The 22,539-nt window shown below is 44.0% G+C and overlaps 1 protein-coding gene across 6 annotated transcripts; it reads left to right on the forward strand.

Annotated features, from left to right (window-relative positions):
- Nucleotides 1–6: 6 nt before the first annotated feature.
- Nucleotides 7–22,279, forward strand: TBC1D2 (TBC1 domain family member 2). Of its 6 annotated transcripts, none has more exons than XM_041398376.1 (14): nucleotides 7–435; nucleotides 2,135–2,622; nucleotides 3,249–3,381; nucleotides 4,284–4,425; nucleotides 6,699–6,823; nucleotides 7,421–7,605; nucleotides 8,682–9,068; nucleotides 9,909–10,019; nucleotides 12,711–12,898; nucleotides 14,204–14,674; nucleotides 15,814–15,934; nucleotides 18,211–18,396; nucleotides 19,033–19,154; nucleotides 19,825–22,279. In XM_041398376.1, exons 2-14 carry the CDS (start codon nucleotides 2,215–2,217, stop codon nucleotides 20,024–20,026), a joined length of 2,781 nt encoding a protein of 926 aa, XP_041254310.1. In that variant the 5' UTR covers nucleotides 7–435; nucleotides 2,135–2,214; the 3' UTR covers nucleotides 20,027–22,279. The 6 variants fall into 6 exon arrangements, with proteins under 6 accessions (XP_041254310.1, XP_041254312.1, XP_041254311.1 ...); XM_041398378.1 differs by having other exon boundaries at nucleotides 6,699–6,817; XM_041398377.1 differs by having other exon boundaries at nucleotides 7–234.
- The last annotated feature ends 260 nt before the right edge of the window (nucleotides 22,280–22,539 follow it).

Consider the following 22,539-nt stretch of genomic DNA (forward strand, 5'->3'; position numbering starts at 1 on the left):
TCGGATGCCCCCCCGCCCCAGCCGGGCGCTGGTACAAGCGGTGCCAGGCTGCGGCCAGCCCCGTGCCAGGCTCCGGCCGCCGTCGCTGGTAACCCGCGCGGTGCAGCTGGGCTGGCAGGCGCTTCTGCGGCGCTGCGGGAGGCACGGGGAGTGGCGATGGGGGCTGCCCTGTGCTGATCGCGCCAGCAGCTCCGGAAAGGTTTTTGCAGAGTCCACCCTGATCCGTTTTCATTGGTGAGTCAGAGTCGGGGCAACTTTCGGCTAAACATATCTTTGAGAGAGCTCCCCGGCAGTAGCTGGATCGAAGAAAACCTGAGACAGACGCTGCTTTTCTGTTGCTGTTGGATTTGTTGGCGGCTTGGTGGTGCTTGCAGCAATAGCTCTATGCCAGGAGACGATGACTTCCAGGAGTTCCTCATTACATCCCCTAAGGAGGTGAGGTCTTATCTAGAGGTCTTTGAATGCAGCTCTGACATGGTTCCTAACAACTTGTTTCTTGAACCTAATGCTTACTAAATAACGTAAATTAAATTACCTAAAATGCTTGCTTGGTCCTGTTCATGGTGTGGACCCATGGACCATCACACTGGTAAGAAGTGTGATGGAATCTGCAGAGGGTATAGAAGATACTTAGACTGGTACTAGCATGAAAGCCCCAGCGTCTCTTTCAGAAACTTGAGTATTTGTTCCTCCTGATGATATTTCCTTTGTGACAAGCAAAAATAGCTTGGAAATGAAGGGTTTTTTTGTGTGTTTCAGAAGTGTACTTGAGGCAACACCTTCTCAAGGAGTGCTTGTTGTTGGCGTTTGTCAATGTGTTCAGCACCATGATCCACAGTGTCGTGGGAGTGAGCTGAAAGAATTTAAGTAGCTTTTCACAAAGAGTGAACATTATTGATAGTTGTCTGTACAGCTAATGTGGGAACAGGAGGGGGCAGCAATAAACATGATGGGGCTTAGCCAGTGCTAGGATGCATAAACCTTCTTTCAGTCGTGAGGACAAGTTGTTCCTAAGAGCAGAGGAAAAAGATCAGCTTGGGAAACATCTCAGTGTGCTTCATTGTATTATTTCTTTGACATGTTGCCATACAGCTGGATGTTGTGTTGAATACTTTTGTGTCTGCAGTTGGATTCACACTAACTTACCACTGCAGTGATTTATTTGCTCACATATTTGCTTCAGCTATGTTAGTGTCTGGAATTGAAGTTTCAAAAAATGCAAGAAGTTATTTATAGATACTTTTCTGGAGTGTCGTTAGCTTTCTTTATACAGGAGCTGTGAGTATCTGCCATTCTGAGCAAAAAATCACACCTGTCATATGGTTAAGCACTTGAAAAAGTGCTCGGAAACATGGCAAAATTGCCGTCCTTGCATAAAGAAAAATGTACCTGAATGTGGGCCTGTGTAGCTGGCTACAGCTTTTATGTCTGAGAGATAAGTTGAACTTGAGATTTACCAAGGTCTCTTCCAGCCTGAGTTTTATCTTTTTCCTTTGCAGTTCAGGGACTCAGGTGGTTACTTTGGTCACTAAGGCAACCAAGTCTCTTTTGCAATGACCACAGAATTGCTTTCTCTGGTGCATAATCCATCATATGAATCCATCCTACTGGATGAAGAACTAAGACGTAACATGCAGGCATTTTGAAAACTATAGTCAGCTGACACAAATTATTCATAAGGATGCCACATAATGCTGGATTTTTCTCCAGATACTATGGTTTAAAATATTAGTTGAACATTCAGTGCAAATACCAGGATACACTTACCTGCAATTCCTTGGCCTGACTATGTGCCTACCCCCAGAGCTTGTTTTCTTGCCATGTTTTCTGCAGCTGTTCCTTAACATTGAGTATTGAATGGTTATTGCTATTGATTTGGTATGCCCACAGGCTGTACTTATTTTTCCCACAAGAGATTATGGTACTGTTTCTTGGCTGCTAGTGCAGCCAATTCTTTAGGAATGAAGAAGGGAGAAAATAGGTATTAGAGGTCATCTGGGCAGAGGAGGGCAGGGAGCAATGACCAAAAGTAGAGTTGGAGACCTTGGCTGGGTAGTTTGAAAGCTAAGAAGTATTTTTTTTGTCATATAGCTAGACCTGAACTTATTCCTTCCTTTTTTTTTGTTGTCTGCAGGTTCTGTAACAGTGATATTATAATGGGGATCAGCTTATTTACCTAGAGAATTTCCTGTTTCAATCTACTTCCTTAAAAAGATGAAGAAAGGACCAGAAAGTGGAGCATGTACGCTTGCTGCTCCAGGCAATTTAGTGGAGTCAGAACCAGACACTAACAGCAGCAATGGAACCTCAGCAAGAGAGAAAGACATGCTTCATTCTCCTGGAGAACTGGAAAATGTACCACTGAAAACCAGCACAGAAATATCCAGAGAGAAACTCTGTGGCTATTTAAATAAGCTGGGCATCAAGGGGCCGATCAAGACCTGGAAGTCTCGCTGGTTCTTTTATGATGAAAACAAATGTCGCTTACTGTACTACAGAACTGCCCAGGACATTAATCCTTTGGGGTCTGTTGATCTCTCCAGTGCCAGCTTTGACTGCAAAATGGAAAATGGGGAGGGAGTTTTTGAGATCAGAACACCAAGCAGAGCTTTTACTTTGAAGGTAATGAAAAATTCTCAGTCAGGACAGACATATTTGTACTAAGGTATCTTTTAGCTTGAGTTTCATTTGAGTCCTCATAGCTTGGATGCTACTACTTGGACCTAAATTACTTGCATTGTTTTGGCAATCTGGGACTCCTTACCTGTGATATGGCTGTTGTTTAATAGTAGGAATAAAAGCTGAACAGTGTGCCAAATTAAAGTAATTGAGGAGTCCTGCAGTCCATATGTAATTTACAGAACAGAAATGACCCCCTCTGTCTAAAATGGTTGTTCCAGGAAGATTCTTTGCTGGACTTTTATTTCTGTGTAAGTAATTGTTAAAAAGCCCTGGGAATGCTTCCTGTCTAAAACAATTGGGACATTTCTGTTTAGTCTTGGACCATAATAAACCAAAACACATTTAAAATTAGGTCAGTGGTCCACTGAGATTCTATCCCTTAAGGCCATACTAAAGATTTCTTCTGTCCTCCCAAATCGGTGTTAGGACCAGAGGATACAGATATAGCATAGGCTTGATACAGCTGACCTTTTTTCCTGCTGGCTTGTGCAGGAAAGTGGTGGTCATCTCCTCAGGCTGTGTCTTGTGTTGATGAGATGATTCCCCTCCCTTTCCTGTTTTGTTAGGCAATCAGCAAACAGGCAATGATGTACTGGCTGCAACAGCTGCAAATGAGACGTTGGGAATTTTGCAACACTCAGAGCAGATTTCCTGTGGGCAGCTCCCAGCTTGTGAATGAACCTCTGGCTGGAAGAACAAGTAGGTATTGCACATATTAGCCTTTCTTTTGGTTTCAGCCCCCTGGCAATGAATGGTGTTCCTCATCTGGAAGTGGGTAGAAGTTTTGGCCAGGCTTTTAAATGCAGGTGCCAGCTATCAGTACTTGGCCAGTGTTTGACACTTCTGCCTTATTATGTACAAAAGTGAGTAAGCTGCCTCCTAATCCACAGCATATGTTTGGAGATTTTCAGGTGTCTTGTGATCATCTTGATTTTCCTCACACATGTGAAATGTGCACATTTGATATATCACTCTGGTAAGGCCTCTGAAATTTAGAGTAAGGTTTTTTTTCAGCAGTGGGCTGAAGATATCCATTCCTAGAAGTGGTGGTAGACAGGTCAGTGGATCAGGGGAGGGCACAACCAGGGTAGTAATGACTAGATGCACATTTTGTTTGAAACAAGTGATCCCCTCTCTAGTAAGTGTCTGCTCTAAAAAGTTCTGGCATCTTGCTACAGCAGGCAAAAATGTGGTAACAAACTGTGCTTGCAGAGTGTTACCTGCACGTTAAAACTATCAAATGTGATTTGGAATGTGGGAAGAGAACAGCAAAATTCTCCTTCCTATACCTTTGGGCAGTTAAAGTTTGATTGTTTAAGCTCATATATATGGTTGCATGTATATGGTTGTATATATGCTCATATATGTGGTTGAAATCACTTGATTGTCTTTGAGTAGATCATTCTGTTTGTACATGGAAACTTATGTAATTTGACCTAAAATTAAGGAAGCCTAAGCCTACCCTACTGTCCTTGACCACTTGAACGTGTATACCTGTAGTAAACTGTTGTGGCTGTCAGGTTACACGAAGGATCCAAAGTCCAATGGAATTCTGTCTTGCTAATTTGCTTTTCTGTCCTATTTTGTTTTTACATTTGTAGATGTAGTTGACAATGAAGACTTTCTGCCTCTTGTGAAAACACCAACAGAAGCAGTGGGTTTGAAGGCTGCATCTTTGCCTGCACCCCAAATATCTACTGCTTTGCAGAACGTCTCCCTTAAGCACCCTTGGACAGAGATACAGTAAGTGCATGAAGAGAACTGCAGTGTGGTTGACATGCTGGCCTGCCACTGTGTGCCTTCCTTGCCTGTCATGTACTGTGTGAAATGGGACTCTTGCATAGGTGGGAGAACTGTGAAGCACCTTTTTGGTGGCTAGTCCAGGCCAAAGTAAACTTCCTGCAGGTGGGTCTTTCACATCCCCCTGTTCTGATGCATTTCACATAATCTAGTTCTCTTAGCAAAGATCCTAGTAGCAGACCTATGACTTGGTTAAGCTCTCTTCAGTGTAGTCAGTACTTTGCATGCCTAGTGTGATGCATCTGCGCAGCAGTCTTGGAAGAGCACATGGTCGTGTTCAGCTGTACTCAGTAGGTAGTCATAGAAGCCCATTAGCTCTCTCCAGTAGTTTCAAAGGACCTTGAGTGTAGTGTATTTTCCAAAGCAGGAACTCCTGGGAAACGGAGCTTGAGGCTGTAATGTGGCCTGACTGCACAACTTGCTCTTGCTTGCTGAGTTTCAAGGGTGTTAGTATTCCTACTGCCTGCTTCTATCTGCCATTGAAACGGATAGCTCCATCAGGTTAAAAGTTTATAGTCTTGGGCAATTACAGTTTCACAAAGACTACCTCATCAGTATCTCTCTAAGTGTTTCCTAGTCACTTATTTACACATAATCAAAAATGAGTAAGTAGCCATAGGTGTGGTAGGCAGCCAGGCACCTGCCAAATACTGTTGGTGTGGAAGTTGCCTGTAGTTTTTTTACCACCACTGCTGCAACTGCAATCTGATGCTTATATGAAGAAAGATTCCCCCATGAGACCAGAGTTTCATGTTAGCAGCTTTATTTACAGTTAGGAAAGCAGCAGACACTGAGTCTTTTATAGACCTCAAAATAAGAAACTTGTTTTGTTTTAGCTGATGGACAGCACAGGAGGAGAAGGAAAAGACCTGTATGCATACTTTCTGGTGTAGGTTTTACACAAACTACCTGTACATTTGTAGTTCCTCAAAGTCAGCTGTTCTGTTTTTCAGGCTATGCATTCTTTCCTACTCACATTGATTAAAACTAACACAAACATGTCTTTGGCCTCTGCTCCTGTGCCGTGCTTTTACTCAAGCGTGAGCTTGAGTAACAATTACCTCTTTCCAGCTCCAAGTTGTAATGCTCCCCTTGTTCAGTAAACATTTCTCCAGACTCTTATCACTGTTAGGCTGGGTCTTTATGAGCGTAGCACATCTGGATCCCTGAACTGCCATAGATTTATGGAGAAAACAGTGCAGCATTAGATAGGGAAAAGTAGGAAAATTTTGTTGGATGGGTAGTAACTGCAGACTACAGGGACTGAAGGTCTGCTAGTCTTACGTACCAGTGTGTTCTCCAAGGTCAGCAATATCTGCTCTTCCGCTCTGGAGCCTTACAGTAGCAAGGCAAAAGGATAATAGTATCTAAATGGCAACTTCATTTACAGTTAGGAAAGCAGCGAACAGTGAGTCTTTTATTGCTCTCAAAACAAGGGACTTGTTTTTTGTTTTAGCTGAAGGACAGCACAGAAGGAGAAGAAAAAGACTTGTATGCATGCTTTCTGGTACAGGTTTTACACAAACTACCTGTACATTTGTAGTTCCCCGTGTTTCTATAAAATCATCTCTTAGTGCTTCTGGCAATATCTGATAGCAGCAGTTGTAACAAACTGTTCCTGGGTCTGACTGCAGTTTTGTTCCGGAAGCTCTTTAGTACATTTTAGTTTATGACTTTGTAAATAACCTTTGGCAAGGTTATTTATTAAATGTTTCAGAGCACAGGACCTGTGGCTACTTCACATGTGATCATTTGTCCCAGTTTTGGCTGTGTTGTATGTAACTGAGCTTCTCTTGGCAGCCTTTCTTGGCAACTGGAGATTTCTGCAGTGAACTAAGAACAGGGATGGATGAAGGAAGTGAAGGAGAAAGGGAAGGATGTGGTTGGTCTACTGTTACCTTTGATCCCTCTCTTTGATCTGATGTGTTTATGTATAGGGCTCAAGCACATGGGGAAAGATCATCTGGTTTGACATTGCTGTGCTGTACTGATTCTGTGGCATCTTCCTGCTTTACACTGGTTACAACCTTGCTCTCCTCAAATCCGCCAATTCTATAAAGAGTTCATTTTCTCAGCACATGAAGGAGATAAGTTTTGGGAGGAGAGGTGAGAAGTAAGGGGAGAGGTAAGGAATTGAATAGTTTGAATATGCAGTGGCTGGCTGCAGTGATCATGACTTCTGTTCACTAGGCTGCCTTGATCTTTTCTTGTTTCAGAAACACTGTCTACAATATTTGTGGCTCCAAGCAGCTCTGGGGGAGCAACAGGAATGTCTTTAGCTTTGATGAATTCCAAGAGCATCCTGAGAATGTGGATGAGGAGCAAGAGGCAGAAGGTGCAGGTGATTGTGACTGAGCTGTGTGAGCAGCCTGGGATGCCTTCTAGCAGGGATTAGCAGGAATGGAAATGAGGTGGTGGCAAGTTTTCAAGGGATATGGGACTCTGTTACATTGTCTCAAGTCTCTTCTTGTGTTGTTGCCGCAAGACTGACTCTTTTGGCTCTGCTTCAGGCTCCATCTGTGTCTATCTTCTACCTCTGGAATCTCCTGCAGAAGCCAAAAAAACCCCAAAAACCAAAGAAATAAAATCCACCAGATTTATTTCTTTGAGGTAAAATATAATTGCTGCACAGTCACAAGCTAAGTGTGGCAGCTCTACTGCATGCATACCTTTCCATGGTGGTAACTTCCATTTGCTGTTGGCCAGATTCATGAGCAGGGTGCAAGGTGGGTTTAACAGGTACCATAGATGATCACAATTTTGTTTATTGTGGGCATATCAGTGTCTGATCACTACTGGTTTTTCTCCAATCCTGTGGGTCAATTTTCCATGTCCTGTATGTCAGCCTTCTCTGTGGAACTGTCGAGTCCCCATAGCAAGATTTGGGCGTCCATAGCAGAAAAGCAATTCCGTCTAAATGAAGTCTATCTCCCCTCAGTTAAGGAAGGGACCCTGGAAGATGGGAGGATGGGGCCCAGATTGAACTGTGTTAGGAAGGCCAGGTGGATGAACAGTGGCTTCCCAGGCTCTGAAGAACTGTCAAGGGAGAAGAACTCAGTGGATAAAGTGAGTGTCCTTCAGCAACAGATTCTGATGCTCACAGAGGAAGTCAAGTCACAGAAGGTGAGTGTGGTGAAGAGACTGGTATTTCTAAGGGTCAGGGCCCTGAGGCTGGTCACAGGTACTCTCTTACACATTGGTGTGATAAAAGCACTAAGAAGTGCTCAGTAGGCAGTAACTGGAGACCAGTTGAAGCTCCTGATGTTACTGCCTTGTGTGTGTCTAAGTGTGCCCAGCACAAAAGAAGACCTTCAGCCATATCTAGGCAGTGCAGTAGGTGTAAGAGGGAGGTAAAGCAAATCCAAGTGTACTCTGCTGTTATCTTGTTTCTGCATCTCTGTTGCTCACTAAGTACAGTCCTGAACAGATACTGTGACACTGGTGAGAACTGCCAGGTGGAGTCAAGGTGGTAACAGCAGGTCATTCTTTTTGAACACTGACACACCTTTAAGGTGTGATTTGATTGTAAGAAGTCAGGGCATGGGTCACTGCAAGGGCTGTCTCTCATGAATGAAACTGTTCTTCAAAGCATGGAGCAATGCCAGGTTCTCTGCTAATGATGCTGGTAGCTCTTCCAGCAGAAGAGGCAGGAGAGCCAAGTCCCATGTTGGGCAGTCGGTTGCGTCCTTGATATGCTTTCTTCAGTGTCTGAGGTGGCAGAGCCTGAATCAGCAGTGTGTTTTGGGGCATGGTTCCATGCCTTCCTGCAGGATAGAGTGAGGGAGGGCTCTGTCAGAAGGAAGGTTAAAATGAATACTGCAGTTTCCTTCTGGTAACACAGGTAGTTGCAGACTGCATTATTTCCCTCCCATTTTACCACACTGCTGACCAGATCTCCATGTTCGCTTCTGGACCTCCCAAGAATGACTGTTGGAAAACCAGAGTTCAGACAGCATGGGCAGCAGCTTTTCTTCTACCAATCCATGTCAAGTCATCTGTGAACTGCTGCAGAGACCTTTCGGGTCCAGCTCTGAGAGCAGAATGTCTCATCATGGTGTCACTGTGGATTCAAGATTTCTGTATTGTTTTCCTTCTGAAAGGAGTCAATTTCAAGATATTTCACTGTAGGGTCTGTGCTGTCCATAGTGCCATTTCCCTGGACAGCACAGTGATGTGATGGTTTTGCATTCCCTTTCCAGGAACTGGTCAAACTTCTCCACAAAGCTCTGGAGGCAGCCCAGCAGGAGAAGCGAATATCTAGCACGTATCTCACTGCAGCAGAAGATAAGGACAGGCTGGAGCTGGTGCGCCACAAAGTAAGACAAATTGTAGATCTGACAAGTCGACTGGAAGCTCTTGAACAAGAAAAGAAGGAACTGGAGCAGATACTGACTTTGAGAGACAGCCATATCCAGGAGCTCAAGGAACATGTGCAGCTTCTGATGGAGAAGAACCATGCCAAACAAGAAGTCATCATGACCTTGACAGAACAGATGCCCCGAGAGCTCTCTGACCCCCTGCAAGAAGCCAACACTATCACTGTAGAGACATTGTATAAGCAGCAGGAGGAGATTGAGCATCTGAAGGTGTGTGAAATGGCACAGGTCTTTTGGGTCTATTTTTATGCCCTCAGGTTCAGTGGGAGGATGTTCTTTGCTCTAAGCACAGAATATACTTCTGCTGGTTGCTCCATCCCTCTCCAAACAAGAGGAAGCTGGAAGGGGCTCACCTGATGCCAGTAGGGTCCTAGAAAGCATCTGGGTCAGTTTCAGCTTCAGCCTCGAGCCTGTTTTGTTTGACTTGCTGTCATCATTCAGTGTCTGCCACTTTGTTTTCTTTCTTTTGTTTCACAGCTGTGGCCTGACTTGCTGCCTTCACTTATTTTGTTGCTCTATGTTTCTGTCTTGCAGTTTCCCAATACATCCTGGTTCTTTCAGATGCAGGCTGTTGCATATGCACAGCAGTAATTATGGGTTAGTGTGAGGTGGAGAATTCCAAAAGAGCCACTTTCTGTGGAGAGTTTTTATTTTTCCTGCCACCCATGGGGATAAGATTTGTTCATATAAAAAAAAACCCAAAAACAACCAATCAAAATTAAACCAATTGACCAAACAAAACCCAAACAAAACACATATATTCTTAATCTTATTTAAGTGCATCCCTGGCTTTATATGATCTGGATCTCTCCAGTGTTTTTAAGTATATATACACATCTAGCATTTTTAAGTGTCTTGGTGATGCATGACAGTATTGTGCCTTGATTTCCTTTGTAGGCAATATTTGTACTGGGGAGTACTGTCTGCTCCTCAAAACAGAGAATTTTTGAGATATTTTATTGTCCTTAATTTAATCTGATGTCCCTGAAATGGGAGGGATTTTAAGCACCTCAAGAGCTCTCCTTGTGTGACTGTTTTGCTTCATGGCAGGATGATATTGATGCATACAAAACCCAGAACCAGTTTCTCAATTCCGAGATCCACCAGGTAACTCGACTCTGGACAAGAGTTGCTGAGAATGAAAAAGCTCTTCTAATGAAGGTAAGGCTGAATGACCTTTTTCCCTGGTGTGAACTGTTACTAATCTATTTTCAAAGTTTCTATTCTGTGGCACCAGAATAGATTTTGACCTGCAAGGAATAAGCTTTCTTGTGTTTTTCTTAGTGTGACCTCTTTACTGCTTTGTGTTGCTCCCAAATTAGACATGATAATTTTAATTCTTCAGCAGAAGTAAAATACCTGTGAAGATCAGTCTTCAAGGTGCTGAAACTTAACCCAAATTTCTGCATTTCAGCTATGCAGATTAATAAGCAACGCTGTGTAGGCAATCAGAAAAGTTTCCTGAGAGCTGACAGATTGAGTTCTGGCTCCATCTAGTCATGATTTCTTTGCTGGACTTGGCACTGCTAGTTGGCAGCACACTTGAAGTCCTGCAGTTAGATCAGAGTTCTTATGTTTTCCTAAGTTGTATTTTTATTTCTAGCTGTCTAAGTGTGAAAAACCTGGTTACTATCAGACTTGTCTAACCCTATTTTCTGATCCTGAACCACTTTCAAGGTTGGAGCTGTGTGCTGGCATTTGTTTTGTGGGTTTGCCTAGGATTTACTTCCTTGGGTTTTAAGATGTTGTTGTGAATGAGTGTCTTAGGTTGCTTAAAGAATCACTGGCAAAGGTTAGGCGTAGCAGGTTCAATATTGAAGTGAAAGCATGGCAAAGCTCTTTGCCAAGGCTCACTTTACTACTTACTAAATGATTAAAGCACAAAAAGATGAAATAGTACTAACCTATAAACAGTCAATCTAAAACTAAAATCAATTAAAAATCTATGTGGAAGCTGGGGATGGAAAAGGGTAAGGATGGGAAAGCTTTAGCATAAAGGGAATAAGGGAGGCTCTCCCATCGAGCCACAAGGTTCAGTGTGGACACCTGTGCAAAACTTAGCTCTGGACTTGAACAATAGTTTGGGCCTAAATACTTTAGTGCACTTAAACTTAACAGCACTTAAACAATGGCTGAATTTAAACAATTTGCAAAAGATTCTGGAATGGAATTTACTGCAATCACAACTCTCTTACTAACCCAAAATACTTGAGAAAATAAGGTTCCAGGTACATTTTCTGTAGCATATTCACACAGACCTAGAGTACATACAAGGCACCTGTGAAAATTCTCCCTGGAGCTCAGTGAAGTGCTCATGTCAGATGTCTGCATCTTCTCAGCAGGCAAAGGAATGAGCCTCGAGGAGTGGGGCTATTGGCCCAGGCTTTGTCATCATTGTTTGGCAGTGGTGCTCCAAGTACAGCAAATCTGAGAGTTCTCTGGCTCTGAGAGGCCCCACTCAGAGGGAGGTTGCTGGTCACAGCCCACTGTGGTTCAGGAGAATTTGGAAGGTCTCACTTGGGACCACTGTTTATAGGTTCATAAGAGAATTGCCTTTAGTCATAGTAATTTGCCATCCTGGCTGCAATTGGTAACTTGAAAATTTGATGACAAAAATGTTCCTCCACTTGAGTTTGCAAGAAAATTAAGTTTCCAATTGTGTTTGTTAAAAACCAAAGCTCATTAGCACCAATTCCTGGGAGCAGACAGTATTTCTAATAAGCACAAGAGCATAGTCCAGGTGCTGCTCATCAAGACTGAGGCCTAACAAGCATTTCTGAGCTTGTAATGTGGCCTCAGATGGGGGAGTGCACCCTACAGGTATGTCTTCACAGTCATGACTTCTGGGACAGGGCAAAAAGCTGCTTCTGGACTGTTATTGTCATTCTCACATCTTTTTGCTTTCTAGTTCTTTGAAACCCTGCCTTCCTCCTAACTTACTGTCCTCTCGTCCTGACACTTCATAACCTTCAAAAAGGAAGTAATCACATGAGCCCAGCATGCTCAGTGTGAGGTAAAATGCTGGCTAAAGTGGTAGTGTGAAAGAAGCCATGCTCCTTTCTGTCCCCTCTATATGCAACCTGATTCTCTCTGTTTTGTTCTTGTTTTCAACTTCTGCATCCCACTGAACAGGAGTCTTCACTGAGCTTCCTGTGAGACACTGGGTGAGTCTTGTCACCTATGTGGCCACAGTTTCCCACTTGTGGCAATAATCCTTATTCTTTTTTTTTTTTTTTTGCTTTCTGTGAGCAGGACTAAGGTGGTGGCAGGTACTGTCCTGCTGTTTGATCTCAGTTGGGCTTCCTGTGCATGAGAAATGATGTGTGCCAGTGCCATGGGACTGGGCATGCTGAGGGGCATGTGGTCTCCTAGTCTGTGGTGCTACCATGTATCCCGAAAATGCTATACCTACAGCTCAGTCTCTGGAGTGGTATGTTTCATCAGGATAGAGTTCAATGTGGTGTAGAGAACTTGTCTGAGCGTGAAGGGAAAAGACAGCAGAGAACTCTGTTGCAGAACAGAGTTGCAGACTGTGTCCTTAGTTGAGCTGGTGGAGTGTGGCCATCTACTGATGCATTGCAGTAGTTAAAGTAGGTGATGATGCAGTAGGTCTCCCACTCAATACGCAACTTCTGTTGCATGCTAGCTACTGCAGCTTGTGCTTGTTTATAGGCCGTCATGATTTATTCATGGCTGCAATTCCACTGATTGTGGAAAACTACTAAATGTGCTTCCTGGGGCTTTGCTCTGCAGAAGTCTTTACTTTAAGTGCAGACCAGGCCAGTAGAGAGCAGTGGTAACACAGGAAGGACTACCACTGAGTGAGCTCTTTCCTTCTTGTTTCCCCATCAGTGTGCTTGTCTGCAAGCAAGAAACTGCCAGATGGAGAGCAAATACCTGACAGTCTTGAGAAAGCTGCAGGAGGCTGTGCCTGGCCTGCCCAACTCACATGCTGAATTGGTAAAGAACCTCATCCAGGAAGCTCTCCAGTGGGATGTGAAGGAAGAAGCAGCAGAAGGTTTTAACTTGAGCCCTGTAAGGTAAGAGTTGAGAGCATGGGGATATTCACAGCTTTGTAGAAGCCTGTCTGCAAAGGGAAGTGTGCAGGCAAGATACATCTAACAACATTTTTATAGCAGGGCCTACATTCGTGTCTATGCCTTCCTGCACAGTCAGGGTCCCTGTTCTGTAGCAGTTCCCACTTTATCTGTTTGGCCAGTCTCACAGGCTCTCCACGTAGCTTTGGAGATGAGACCCCCTAGGTCTCTTTGTCAAGAATATGATGATACCTTATAAGTTACTCACCTTGTGGACAGATGGTGCACAAACCTTGACAAGCTGTACTATCTGTACTCTTGGTGTGTTCTGATCAGTGTAGTGAGGATGTGTTACACAGGGATAGGCGAGCGGAAGATTACGTGATGTCACGGAAAGCTGCAGCTGCAAAACTCGCTTCTCCCTTAATCTCCTGAGATGAGTGAAGAATGCAACCTCCCTAACTCTGGTAGCTTTTCTCTCCTTACTGACTGTAAAATAGTATAAGCCGACCCCCTCTGATGTAGAGTAGCACCCTAGAGTATATAACCCCACGAGATGAAACAATAAAGGCCTTTGACCGTCCACCACATTGGTGTCAGCGTTGTCTTTAGCCCGAGTGACCCTGGTGAGTTTGGGTTGCTGTGCTGCTCATCGAAACCAGGTCGCCTTGCCTTGTATCAGAAGGCAACAGATCAGGAAAAGATTTGCATTGTGTACAAGGAGACATCAGAAGGGACTGTGGATCTCTGTTCTTTGATCTCATGCCCCAAAGCCTTTCTAGTCCTCTCCTACAGAACTCTGCAGTGGGATGGGACAGGAAGAAGGTATACAGGGTGAGCTCAGTATTTCTTTAGGAGCTGATGAGGGGTCTGCTGAGGTTGGCCTGCAGCTCAGAGCAAAGTTACATTTCAGTTATTGTGTGTATGCCAGTGCTGCAGGTTCTCATTTGTCTTTAACGCTCTGAGGTAGGCAGTCACATGCAGAGAAGTGAAGGAGTACTGTTACAAGTGAGTGTTTGAGATTGCTTAAAAAAAATCCCTAGCAAGAGTATCAGAAAAACCCAGATTTACTATTAAGTGACAGCACAACAAAGTGAAGTTGAGGCCTAAGAAGCATTTCTCAGATCGCAGTGCAGCCTGGAAAGGGAGCGGGGTGGGGGGTAGGCACACCCACAAGTACTTGTGCTCTGGTATGGGAGACGTGAGCCTGGCAGTAGGCTGTAGCTGGGATGATCCCAAACAGTAAGTGTCCTTGACACAGGTACCAGCACTGTCATTTGAACTAAACATTCCTTTGTGTTCCTCCAGTGAGTATGATGAGTACGGGTTTATGACTGTACCTGACTATGAAATTGAGGACTGCAAACTCCTGGCCAAAATTCAAGCCCTTGAGATAAAGTCCAACAAACTGCGGAGCCAGGAAATAGTGGAAAAGCCCCTCCATGACAGATGGAACAGCATTGGAGAGCTGAACCCCTGTGCAGAGCTGAAGAGTCTGATCCGAAGTGGCATCCCAGTGGAGCATCGGCAGTGGGTGTGGAGGTGGATGGTCAGCCGGCACTGCAGCCCAGTGCCTGGCCACTACCAGCGGCTGCTGGAGCAGAGCAGGAGCACTGAGCACCCGGCCTGCCGGCAGATTGAGCTTGACCTGCCCCGCACACTGACCAACAACAAGCATTTCTCCTCTCCCACCTCCCAGCTCATCCCCAGGCTCCGGAGGGTGTTATTGGCATTCTCCTGGCACAATCCTGCCATTGGATACTGCCAGGGATTGAACAGGTATGCGGTTTCTTCATGAGATGGCACTGAAAAGGTGTAGACACATGCTCTAGGCTGTGATGCAAGCAGCCTCAGGCTCTTACCTCTCCACAGTTCTGTCCTAGCTGTAGGTATTTAATTGCAGAATTCTGCATTTGGTGACTTATTTTTCATCCAGTGTTGTTACTGGGATCCAGAAAGCAGTAGGATGCACTTGCCTAGCATCTCTATAGTTACAGAATGGGAAAGAATAGCTATAGGAGGAAGAGTGAAGCAGTCCCAGAATAACACCACAAGGCTGGAGCTGAATTTTTAAGTAGTAATGTAAAGTAGTAAAGCAGAAGAACACCCTGGTGGTGCCCTTTCTACCTGAAAACAGTTGGAGAAAATGTTGGGAAGTGTTAACATGCAAGGGAGCATGCAGCAAATGACGCTGAGAGAGACTGAGGAAACCACGGTTGTTCTGTCAGGAAAAAAGAAGATTCAGACAATATAAAAGTTTCTTTCACTTCCTAAAGAAGGCTATAGGAAAGATGAACTTAAATTTCGTAGAATTGTGCTGCCAAGTAGAAAAGGCAGTAGGCGTTAGCTGTAAGAAGGGAATTTCTAGTTGAACCTTTTCACATGAGGGAGGTCTGTGTAAGCTATTTATTCCTAATGATTTTTAGATGGTCTTCAGAAGGACGATAGAAGCTTTCCTCCAGAGAGCCCTTAATATAAGGTATCATCTTTCTAGTCTGTCTAAAAGGCAGTAAGTCACAGCTGAAGGAGGTCAGGGCTGTAAAAGAATGTATGGAGAGATGAACTATATCACATAATATGAAGTACCTCTGTGTGACTTCTTTCTATTTGAAATAGCCCAAATCAGCACACTACTTAGTACTTCAGCAGATCTACAGAAGATTCCATTAGCTGGGAAACCTGGCTTTGTCATACCAGTTCCATATGTTTTGACAGAGCCGCATGGGAAAGACAATCACATCCCTGTGGTTCCTTCAGAACCAGATCACTTGCCTCTGTCTGGCTGTCCTGCCACATTTGATATTTTGGATGCCGATGGAGCTGGAGACATGCAAAAAGACCTCTTGTATTCTTCAGTTCCTGTGTAGATGACTCCTCCTGCAGTACTGAATTCTCTCACCATGTCTTGTCCATCACAGATTGGCAGCTGTTGCTCTGCTGGTCCTAGAAGATGAGGAAAGTGCTTTCTGGTGTCTAGTCTATATTGTGGAGAACCTAATGCCAGCAGACTACTACAGTGACACACTAATAACATCACAGGTGAGCTGAGCACCCTCACATCTGCTTGGACTCTCATACCGTGATGTCCAGTAAAGATTCAAAAGTGAGTAGTCAACCTGCTGTGTGTTTGATTTCTCACAGGATAGTGGTACCACCTTACAATCCCTTCCATTGCAGAGGTGTTGGAGACTTGAGAGTGTAAAATTGTTACAGTCACACAGAGCAGCAAAATTGGTCACCAGCTCTAGGAAATGAGGTACCACTCCTGAGTAATAAAATGAAATCAGGTTAGTCAGAAGGAAAGTGCCCATTAATTGCAGTTACTTATTTTAAAGAAGTTTTAATAGAGTGAAGCAGCAAATTCTGGTATGTATAGACTGAATATGAGGAAGGCACAATTTTGCAGCCCTTCAGCTTTTGAAGCTACACTCTGTCTTTGGAGTGCCAAGTACATGTGGATGAAAATGCTGAGATTTTTATATTCACTGTATTTGCCTCAGTTCATGATCAAGCATGGTGTTAGTTCTCACTATGGGGCTCTCTGCACATCAGAAAAGATTGTGGCCTTTTGATATCAACCATTGTGCTGCAAATAGCTTACCCACCTGATTCAAAATTGCTGGATTTCAAGGTTTTCAGTGTGTCTTGTGGCAGATATACTATGTCCTCCCAGCCAGCCAGAGATAAACTAACTCCCATATAGAATTGCAATTGTGTGCCCATACCACCCACACCCATCAGTGCCCAGTCTGGTAAGCCTTGCTGTGACTTTTGTGTCTCTGTTGTGTATGGTCCTTTCAGAGAAAAAAAGGTTTGTTTTTATCTCTGGGCCCACAACAGAGGAGGCTTCAAGGATCAGTAGCTGAGCGTGACTGATACCTCTGAATTTGTCGACTGACATTTACTGGGACAGTGGTGGTGGAGAGGCCAACTCACAGACGGGGGAAACAGTTAAATCACCTTGAAGAGAGCAAAATGTTTCTCCAAAGGAGGTTGTGTTAGCTGTGGGATTTAATAGACAGCACTTAATACTGAACAAGTAGAGACTGACAGGGAAAATATGATAGACTGAAGAGGCTCGCCTACATTCGGTGAGAAAACACTGTCAGCTGAAAGTCTTCTTTGGAAAGAATTTCTGACCTCATGGTTGGTATCTGAAAGTCTAGCCAAAACCTATATAAAGAGGAACATGTGAGGTGATGCTTTGTGGGTTGGCTTGATAAAGTGAGATGGCTGGAAAACTTAAAATTGCAAATTTTGAAGACAAAGCATATTACCTGTATGGTTTATACCCCTGTGCCACAGCTAAGTGGGCTGATACAGCTGGGGCATTAATATGATATGGCAGAGGGAAACCCTGAACATGATCCTGCTCTTTAGCACTTACCCTCCAGAAAGCATGGCTCTGCTGACATAAAACCTTTATAAACCTGGATCAAGGATCTCGCTGGCTGCATTTCTGTGTTTTGGCTCATGCAACCAGAAGCAAAGCACGGATAGTACTCAGACCACAAAGAGAAGCTTAAGTGAGAAGATCAGGTTGCTTGCAAAGTCAGAGGTATTCAAGGGGTTCAGTCTGTTGGGCCATGTAGAGTCCTTCAGACGTGGGCAGGTTTTAATACCTGTCATTCAATTGGATGCTCATGGTATCACAGAAGATCCCAATAAGACCAATGCAGGAAGGTGTGTCAGATTTTCCCTCTTGACTTTGAGATTGGGAAGGAATATGAGTCTTTGCGTGAAAAGAATGTATATTTCTCTGCTTATATCTTGGCCTTGTTTCAGCTCCGTGCTTTGCTCTGGATGCCACATACAAGTACACTGCTTAGTGAGTTTGAAGGGTTGGGAGACAAAGGATGCTCTGCTCCTGTGGATGCCAGCTGGACAGGGAGAGAGAAATGGCAATCATTTCTCACAGTGGCTTGTGACAATTTTAGGGAGTTGAAGGAATGTGATAACTTGTTAGTATAAACAACCTGCAGGTCATGTTTTTCCACCTTGCTTTCCTGTTCCTCTTAAGGATAGTGTGTGAGAAAGATGTTTTTTTTAGCCAATCAAGTGGAATGTATAAAAACTGAAGAATCTTTTGTAATAAAGCCTTCTTTTCTCCTCTTGCATTTGGGTCTCTCGTCGGTTCTTGTGTCCTTCTTGGCTTAAGGGTGACACAGCTCCTCCTAGGGTGTGGTTCACTACAAGGCAGCACCAGTGATGACCCTGATGTGCAAGGGCCATTGTTCTTTTGCACCACTCCTCTCCTCTAACAGCAGGACTGCTCTTGACTAGGACTTCATTGTTTTCTTTTTTGTCAATTTTAGGTAGATCAGAGAGTCTTCAAAGACTTCCTGTCCGAGAAGTTGCCTCGCCTCATGGCTCATTTTGAACAGTATCGGGTTGATGTCTCACTCATCACCTTCAACTGGTTTCTGGTGGCCTTTGTGGACAGCTTGGTCAGCGACATCCTCCTGCGAGTGTGGGATGCCTTCTTGTATGAGGGAACTAAGGTGCAACTCTCAGTCTAAGCCTTCCTCCCATCTCTACGACCTCTGTGGCATAGTGACAGGGTGATGGGCATACACATATATCAAACATACGTGAGATTCAACTGCTTGGTCTATCCTGCCTGTCCGGTGGCATGCCTTGATGTCTCCAAGCCTCTATTTTCTATGTACTTGCTGCTAGTAGGCAGACCTAGTCTCTGGTTCTGTGCACTTGGTACTTTTTAGCGGATAGTTGTGCTGCAAAACATCTCTCTGATAGGCCATGATGTCTCCTACTCTGTGACACAACTAAGAGCATTACAGATAAAGGGAGCATAAGATAGACAGTATCTGAAAATGAGTCCTGCATTGTCCCTGTGCATAGGGAGAACTGCAGAACTCTTGTGAAATCCCTGTGGGGTACTTTTATAGAGCCTGTTATTCTCTGGGATTGCAATTTAGCTAACAGATGGTCATTCTCTTGAGATCAGCTCTGTACTCCTTTAGGCCTGCCCTAGTACATACTACTGGGAGCAGGAGTAACCCTGGATCTAGTCTGTACTGCAGTGCTCTGTGCCCAACATCATCTTTCATTCCAGCATGGCCTGGACCTTAAGTTACATAAAAGTTTATCCACTCAAATACCTTTTAACCTTCCAGGTCATTTTCCGCTATGCTCTTGCGATTTTTAAGTACAATGAGGAGGAAATCCTAAGAATTCATGACAGTGTGGAGATCTACCAGTACCTACGCTTTTTCACAAGGATGATCACAGATGGCAGGTAGGACCAAGTTGTAGACAAGCTTCCATTCTGTATTTGTACTTGCTTGCCTGTTGGGTCAGCTTAACAGGAGTTGTGACTATTTAGTTTATTAAGAGAGACGCAAATGCATTGATAGGACTATGGGACATGGATCTGTTTATCTCTTTTTGACTTTCCCTTCATGGCATTACTTAAAATCTTTTTGGCTTAAGCAAAGGCATGTTACAGCAGAGCAAGACACAAAGTCTGGGTGAGTCTTCTTGTAGCAGCTGGTACTTGTGCTAGTGATTGCGGGGTTTTTCTCAGCTGTAGTTGGGGTGTTTGGAAACACAGCATAACCCATGACCTTGAATGCCAACACGTCTCTGAGATGAAGATTTTTGTGATCAGAAAAGCTCGACATCGGGAATATTCCTCCCTGACAGACCATCAGAATTGGCATCTGATCCATTGTCTCCTAAATGATGGCTGCACACTGATACCTTTAAAGGTGGGATGTGAAGTACTGCTTGGGTTGGTGTTCGTGTGGGAAAGAATCCCTTTAAGACTTGGCTGTTTGGTGACTTCTTAGCTCAGAGAGCTGAAGTCTGGCCCTACTCTTTAATACCCCAGAATGCTCTTGGTGCATCTGTTACCATGTCTTACCAGCCGGTAAATAAGTTGACCACAGCTGTCCTTTCTGTCGTAGGAAGCTGATGAACATTGCCTTCAATGACTTAAACCCCTTCCCCATGAAACTGCTGAGGAACCGTCGGTCAATGCACAGAGAAGAGCTGGAGGCAGAGCTGTGTGAACTTGAACAGATCAAGGCAGCCTATGTGAAAGAGAGAGCAGAGCAGGGACCTCAGGACCTGGAGGAGGTTGTTAGTGAAGAAGAAGAAGAGAGCTAACAAAAAGAGAGTTTGTCATCACTTCCCTCCCATATTGCCGAAGGTCATCAGTAGCAACTGTCAGTAAGAAATGGACCAGAGGGGGAAGTGTGGTCACAGGAGTTCATCTGCCACAATAAGCAAGGCTGTAGTTATGGGACCATTTGGAGTCAGATTTATAATGGATTGAAAGGTGTCAGAGGAGTTTAATCCTCTTCTGTATTTCTTCTCATTTAGCCCATCCTGTCCTGTGCAGTTCAGGATTACAGCTGAGGGTGCAGAAGAAATATCAGTTGTAGTGTCATGACAGGAACTGACATGATGCAAAAGACCTTTTATACGTTTTGTGATGGAGGCTTGAATGAGGTCTTTACCTACAAGTAAAATCTCCAGAGATAACTAAGAACGCTCCCTTGTTACCTAAAGCTTCTGAACTGGTCAGGAAAAAAACTTCTCTTTGAGGGCGCCTTCAGTGTCTAGCTGCCAGGAGAGTGTTTTTAACATTGTTATTGATCAAGACACTTTCTTCAGATGAGTGTTCTGTCTGTGAAGGCTCTGAAAGCTGGAGGATATCATCCCATGGGATGCAGGCTGGGACAAGAAAACAGATTGTGAGAGTAGAGTTGCTTCTCCAGTTTGGTTCCTGTAGGAAGTTCATGGGAGCACAAGGTGTGTCTCCTGCTTGGCTGGGAAATGTTGTGAGCTTTCTCTCCTCATGTTTAGCTTATAGGCCCTGGTATCACTCTGTGCTAGAGAGTTGGCTCTATGGAGGAACTCTAATCTCTGCATGAAACCAACCTTCCTGCAGGCAGGGCCTAGTGTTATGTGGACTTTTACTGGGGACAGCTGGATTTTCTGATAGCCTCACTCCTGGCCATCTCTCTGCCCCACAATTACAGTCCTCCTGTCCTGGGTTTTTACATTGATATCCCTGTCTCTGACTTCCATTCATTATGGGAAGGACAAGGGCTTTTTTTAGGAGTTTATGATATTGGAGGTGTTTTGTCCATAGCATATGGCTGGTAGTGAACCTGAAAACCCTGGAAACAAGGTCACAAAAGATGACTTGATATTCTTTATTAAAAAACATTAATGTCCCCTGAACCAAGCCTGCACAGGTCTAGCACACAGAGATGCCCTATCTGCCTCAGGGAATGGGGTCTGATAGCCTTCTGCCCTGCCTCCCAGGCTCACCCATCCCCTGGGCTAGATACCCTGCCTGTGCAGCTCAGCCCTCCACAGACCCAGGATGAGTCAAGTATTTAGATAAATACAACTTCTTTTCCTTAACATGATGCCAGATCCTGCTGCCCCAGTTTTCTGCTGAGTGGCATATTACTCCAGGTGTGCTTGCAGTGCTGGCACTGACAGCATGCAGCAGACCCTGCTATAAGGGGGCTCTGCTCTGTTTTTAGACTGATCTTGAACCCAAGTGGCTTAGGCCTTCTTTAAATATCTGGTGGGGTTGATAACCCAACCCTTCAAGTTGTGAGTGCTTGTAGAGGAAGGAAAGGGAGGAATTCATAGCCCATAGTGTTCTCAGTCCTGTGGACTGGTGCCAAGATGACAGACTCTAGGGGAAACATTGCCTGTTCACCTGAGACATATGGTGTGCCTCACTGGACAAGTCAGCCAGTTTCAATACATTATAGAAGACTGAGATGGGAGAGAGCTATGGAGCACAGCACACAGCAGAGGAGTAATCAAAGTGGAAGTGAAGTTTTGGGAAGAGTGGATAGATCCCCTAAAGGTCACTGAGAGCTGCACACATTAAAAGTGTGGGATGAGAAGAAAATGTTACTGGAAGCCTGCTACAGCATCTCAAAAAAAAATGAGCTCATTTTACAAGTATGCCATGTAGATAGGGAAGTCTAAAACACAGAAGGTTTTTCTTCACAGATGATACTGCTAATCTAATTTATTTCATTTATTTATACTCTTATGTTCACGAGTGCACACAGAATTTTGCTGTTTTTACAGATCTTATCTTCTAAATCAAGACTATGAAAATTAGAAGTTCACTTAAAATTTTGTTTCCTAGAGCTTTCTGCAACAGCTTAAAAATCTTTCCTCCTGACTTGCCCTTATGTTTAATAATACAGACATTTGAAACATTATTATTATTAGACTAAACCACAGCCTGACATATGTGTACAGTATATAATAAACATTGATCTATGTAATACATAAACTCTTTTGATGTAGACATAAGGATCAAGGTATTGATCTTGATGGGGAATTCTGAAAATAGTTTTTAAATTAAATTGTAAGTGAAGGACACGTGAGGGTTGTTATAAGTTTCTTTTCTTTTGTGTCTTCCTTCTTTTGCATCTCTTGGTTTTGTCCACGTGTATTTGCTGAGGACCATCTTCTCTGGTTATCAATATGACCAGTCACTTGTGGTCATTCTTTATTAAACTGTGGTGAATGCAGGAATATCTTCAAGACCTATAAAGACCTGCACCTTGGAGCCAAGCTCACATGTCCTCATGGGCTCTCATCTACTTTTCTTCTACTTCATAAACTTCAGTGGT

Source organism: Onychostruthus taczanowskii, unplaced genomic scaffold (genome assembly GCF_017590055.1).
Source record: "Onychostruthus taczanowskii isolate IOZ18803 unplaced genomic scaffold, ASM1759005v1 scaffold145, whole genome shotgun sequence".
NCBI lineage: Eukaryota > Metazoa > Chordata > Aves > Passeriformes > Passeridae > Onychostruthus > Onychostruthus taczanowskii.

What these genes read in the sequence shown, in the direction of transcription:
- TBC1D2 (XM_041398376.1), top strand. Translation starts at nt 2,215, where the DNA reads ATGAAGAAAGGACCAGAAAGTGGAGCATGTACGCTTGCTGCTCCAGGC. An exon ending in TACTGCCAGGGATTGAACAG is followed by an intron (nt 14,675 to 15,813) that starts GTATGCGGTTTC and finishes TGTCCATCACAG; the next exon opens with ATTGGCAGCTGTTGCTCTGC. An exon ending in ACACACTAATAACATCACAG is followed by an intron (nt 15,935 to 18,210) that starts GTGAGCTGAGCA and finishes TGTCAATTTTAG; the next exon opens with GTAGATCAGAGAGTCTTCAA.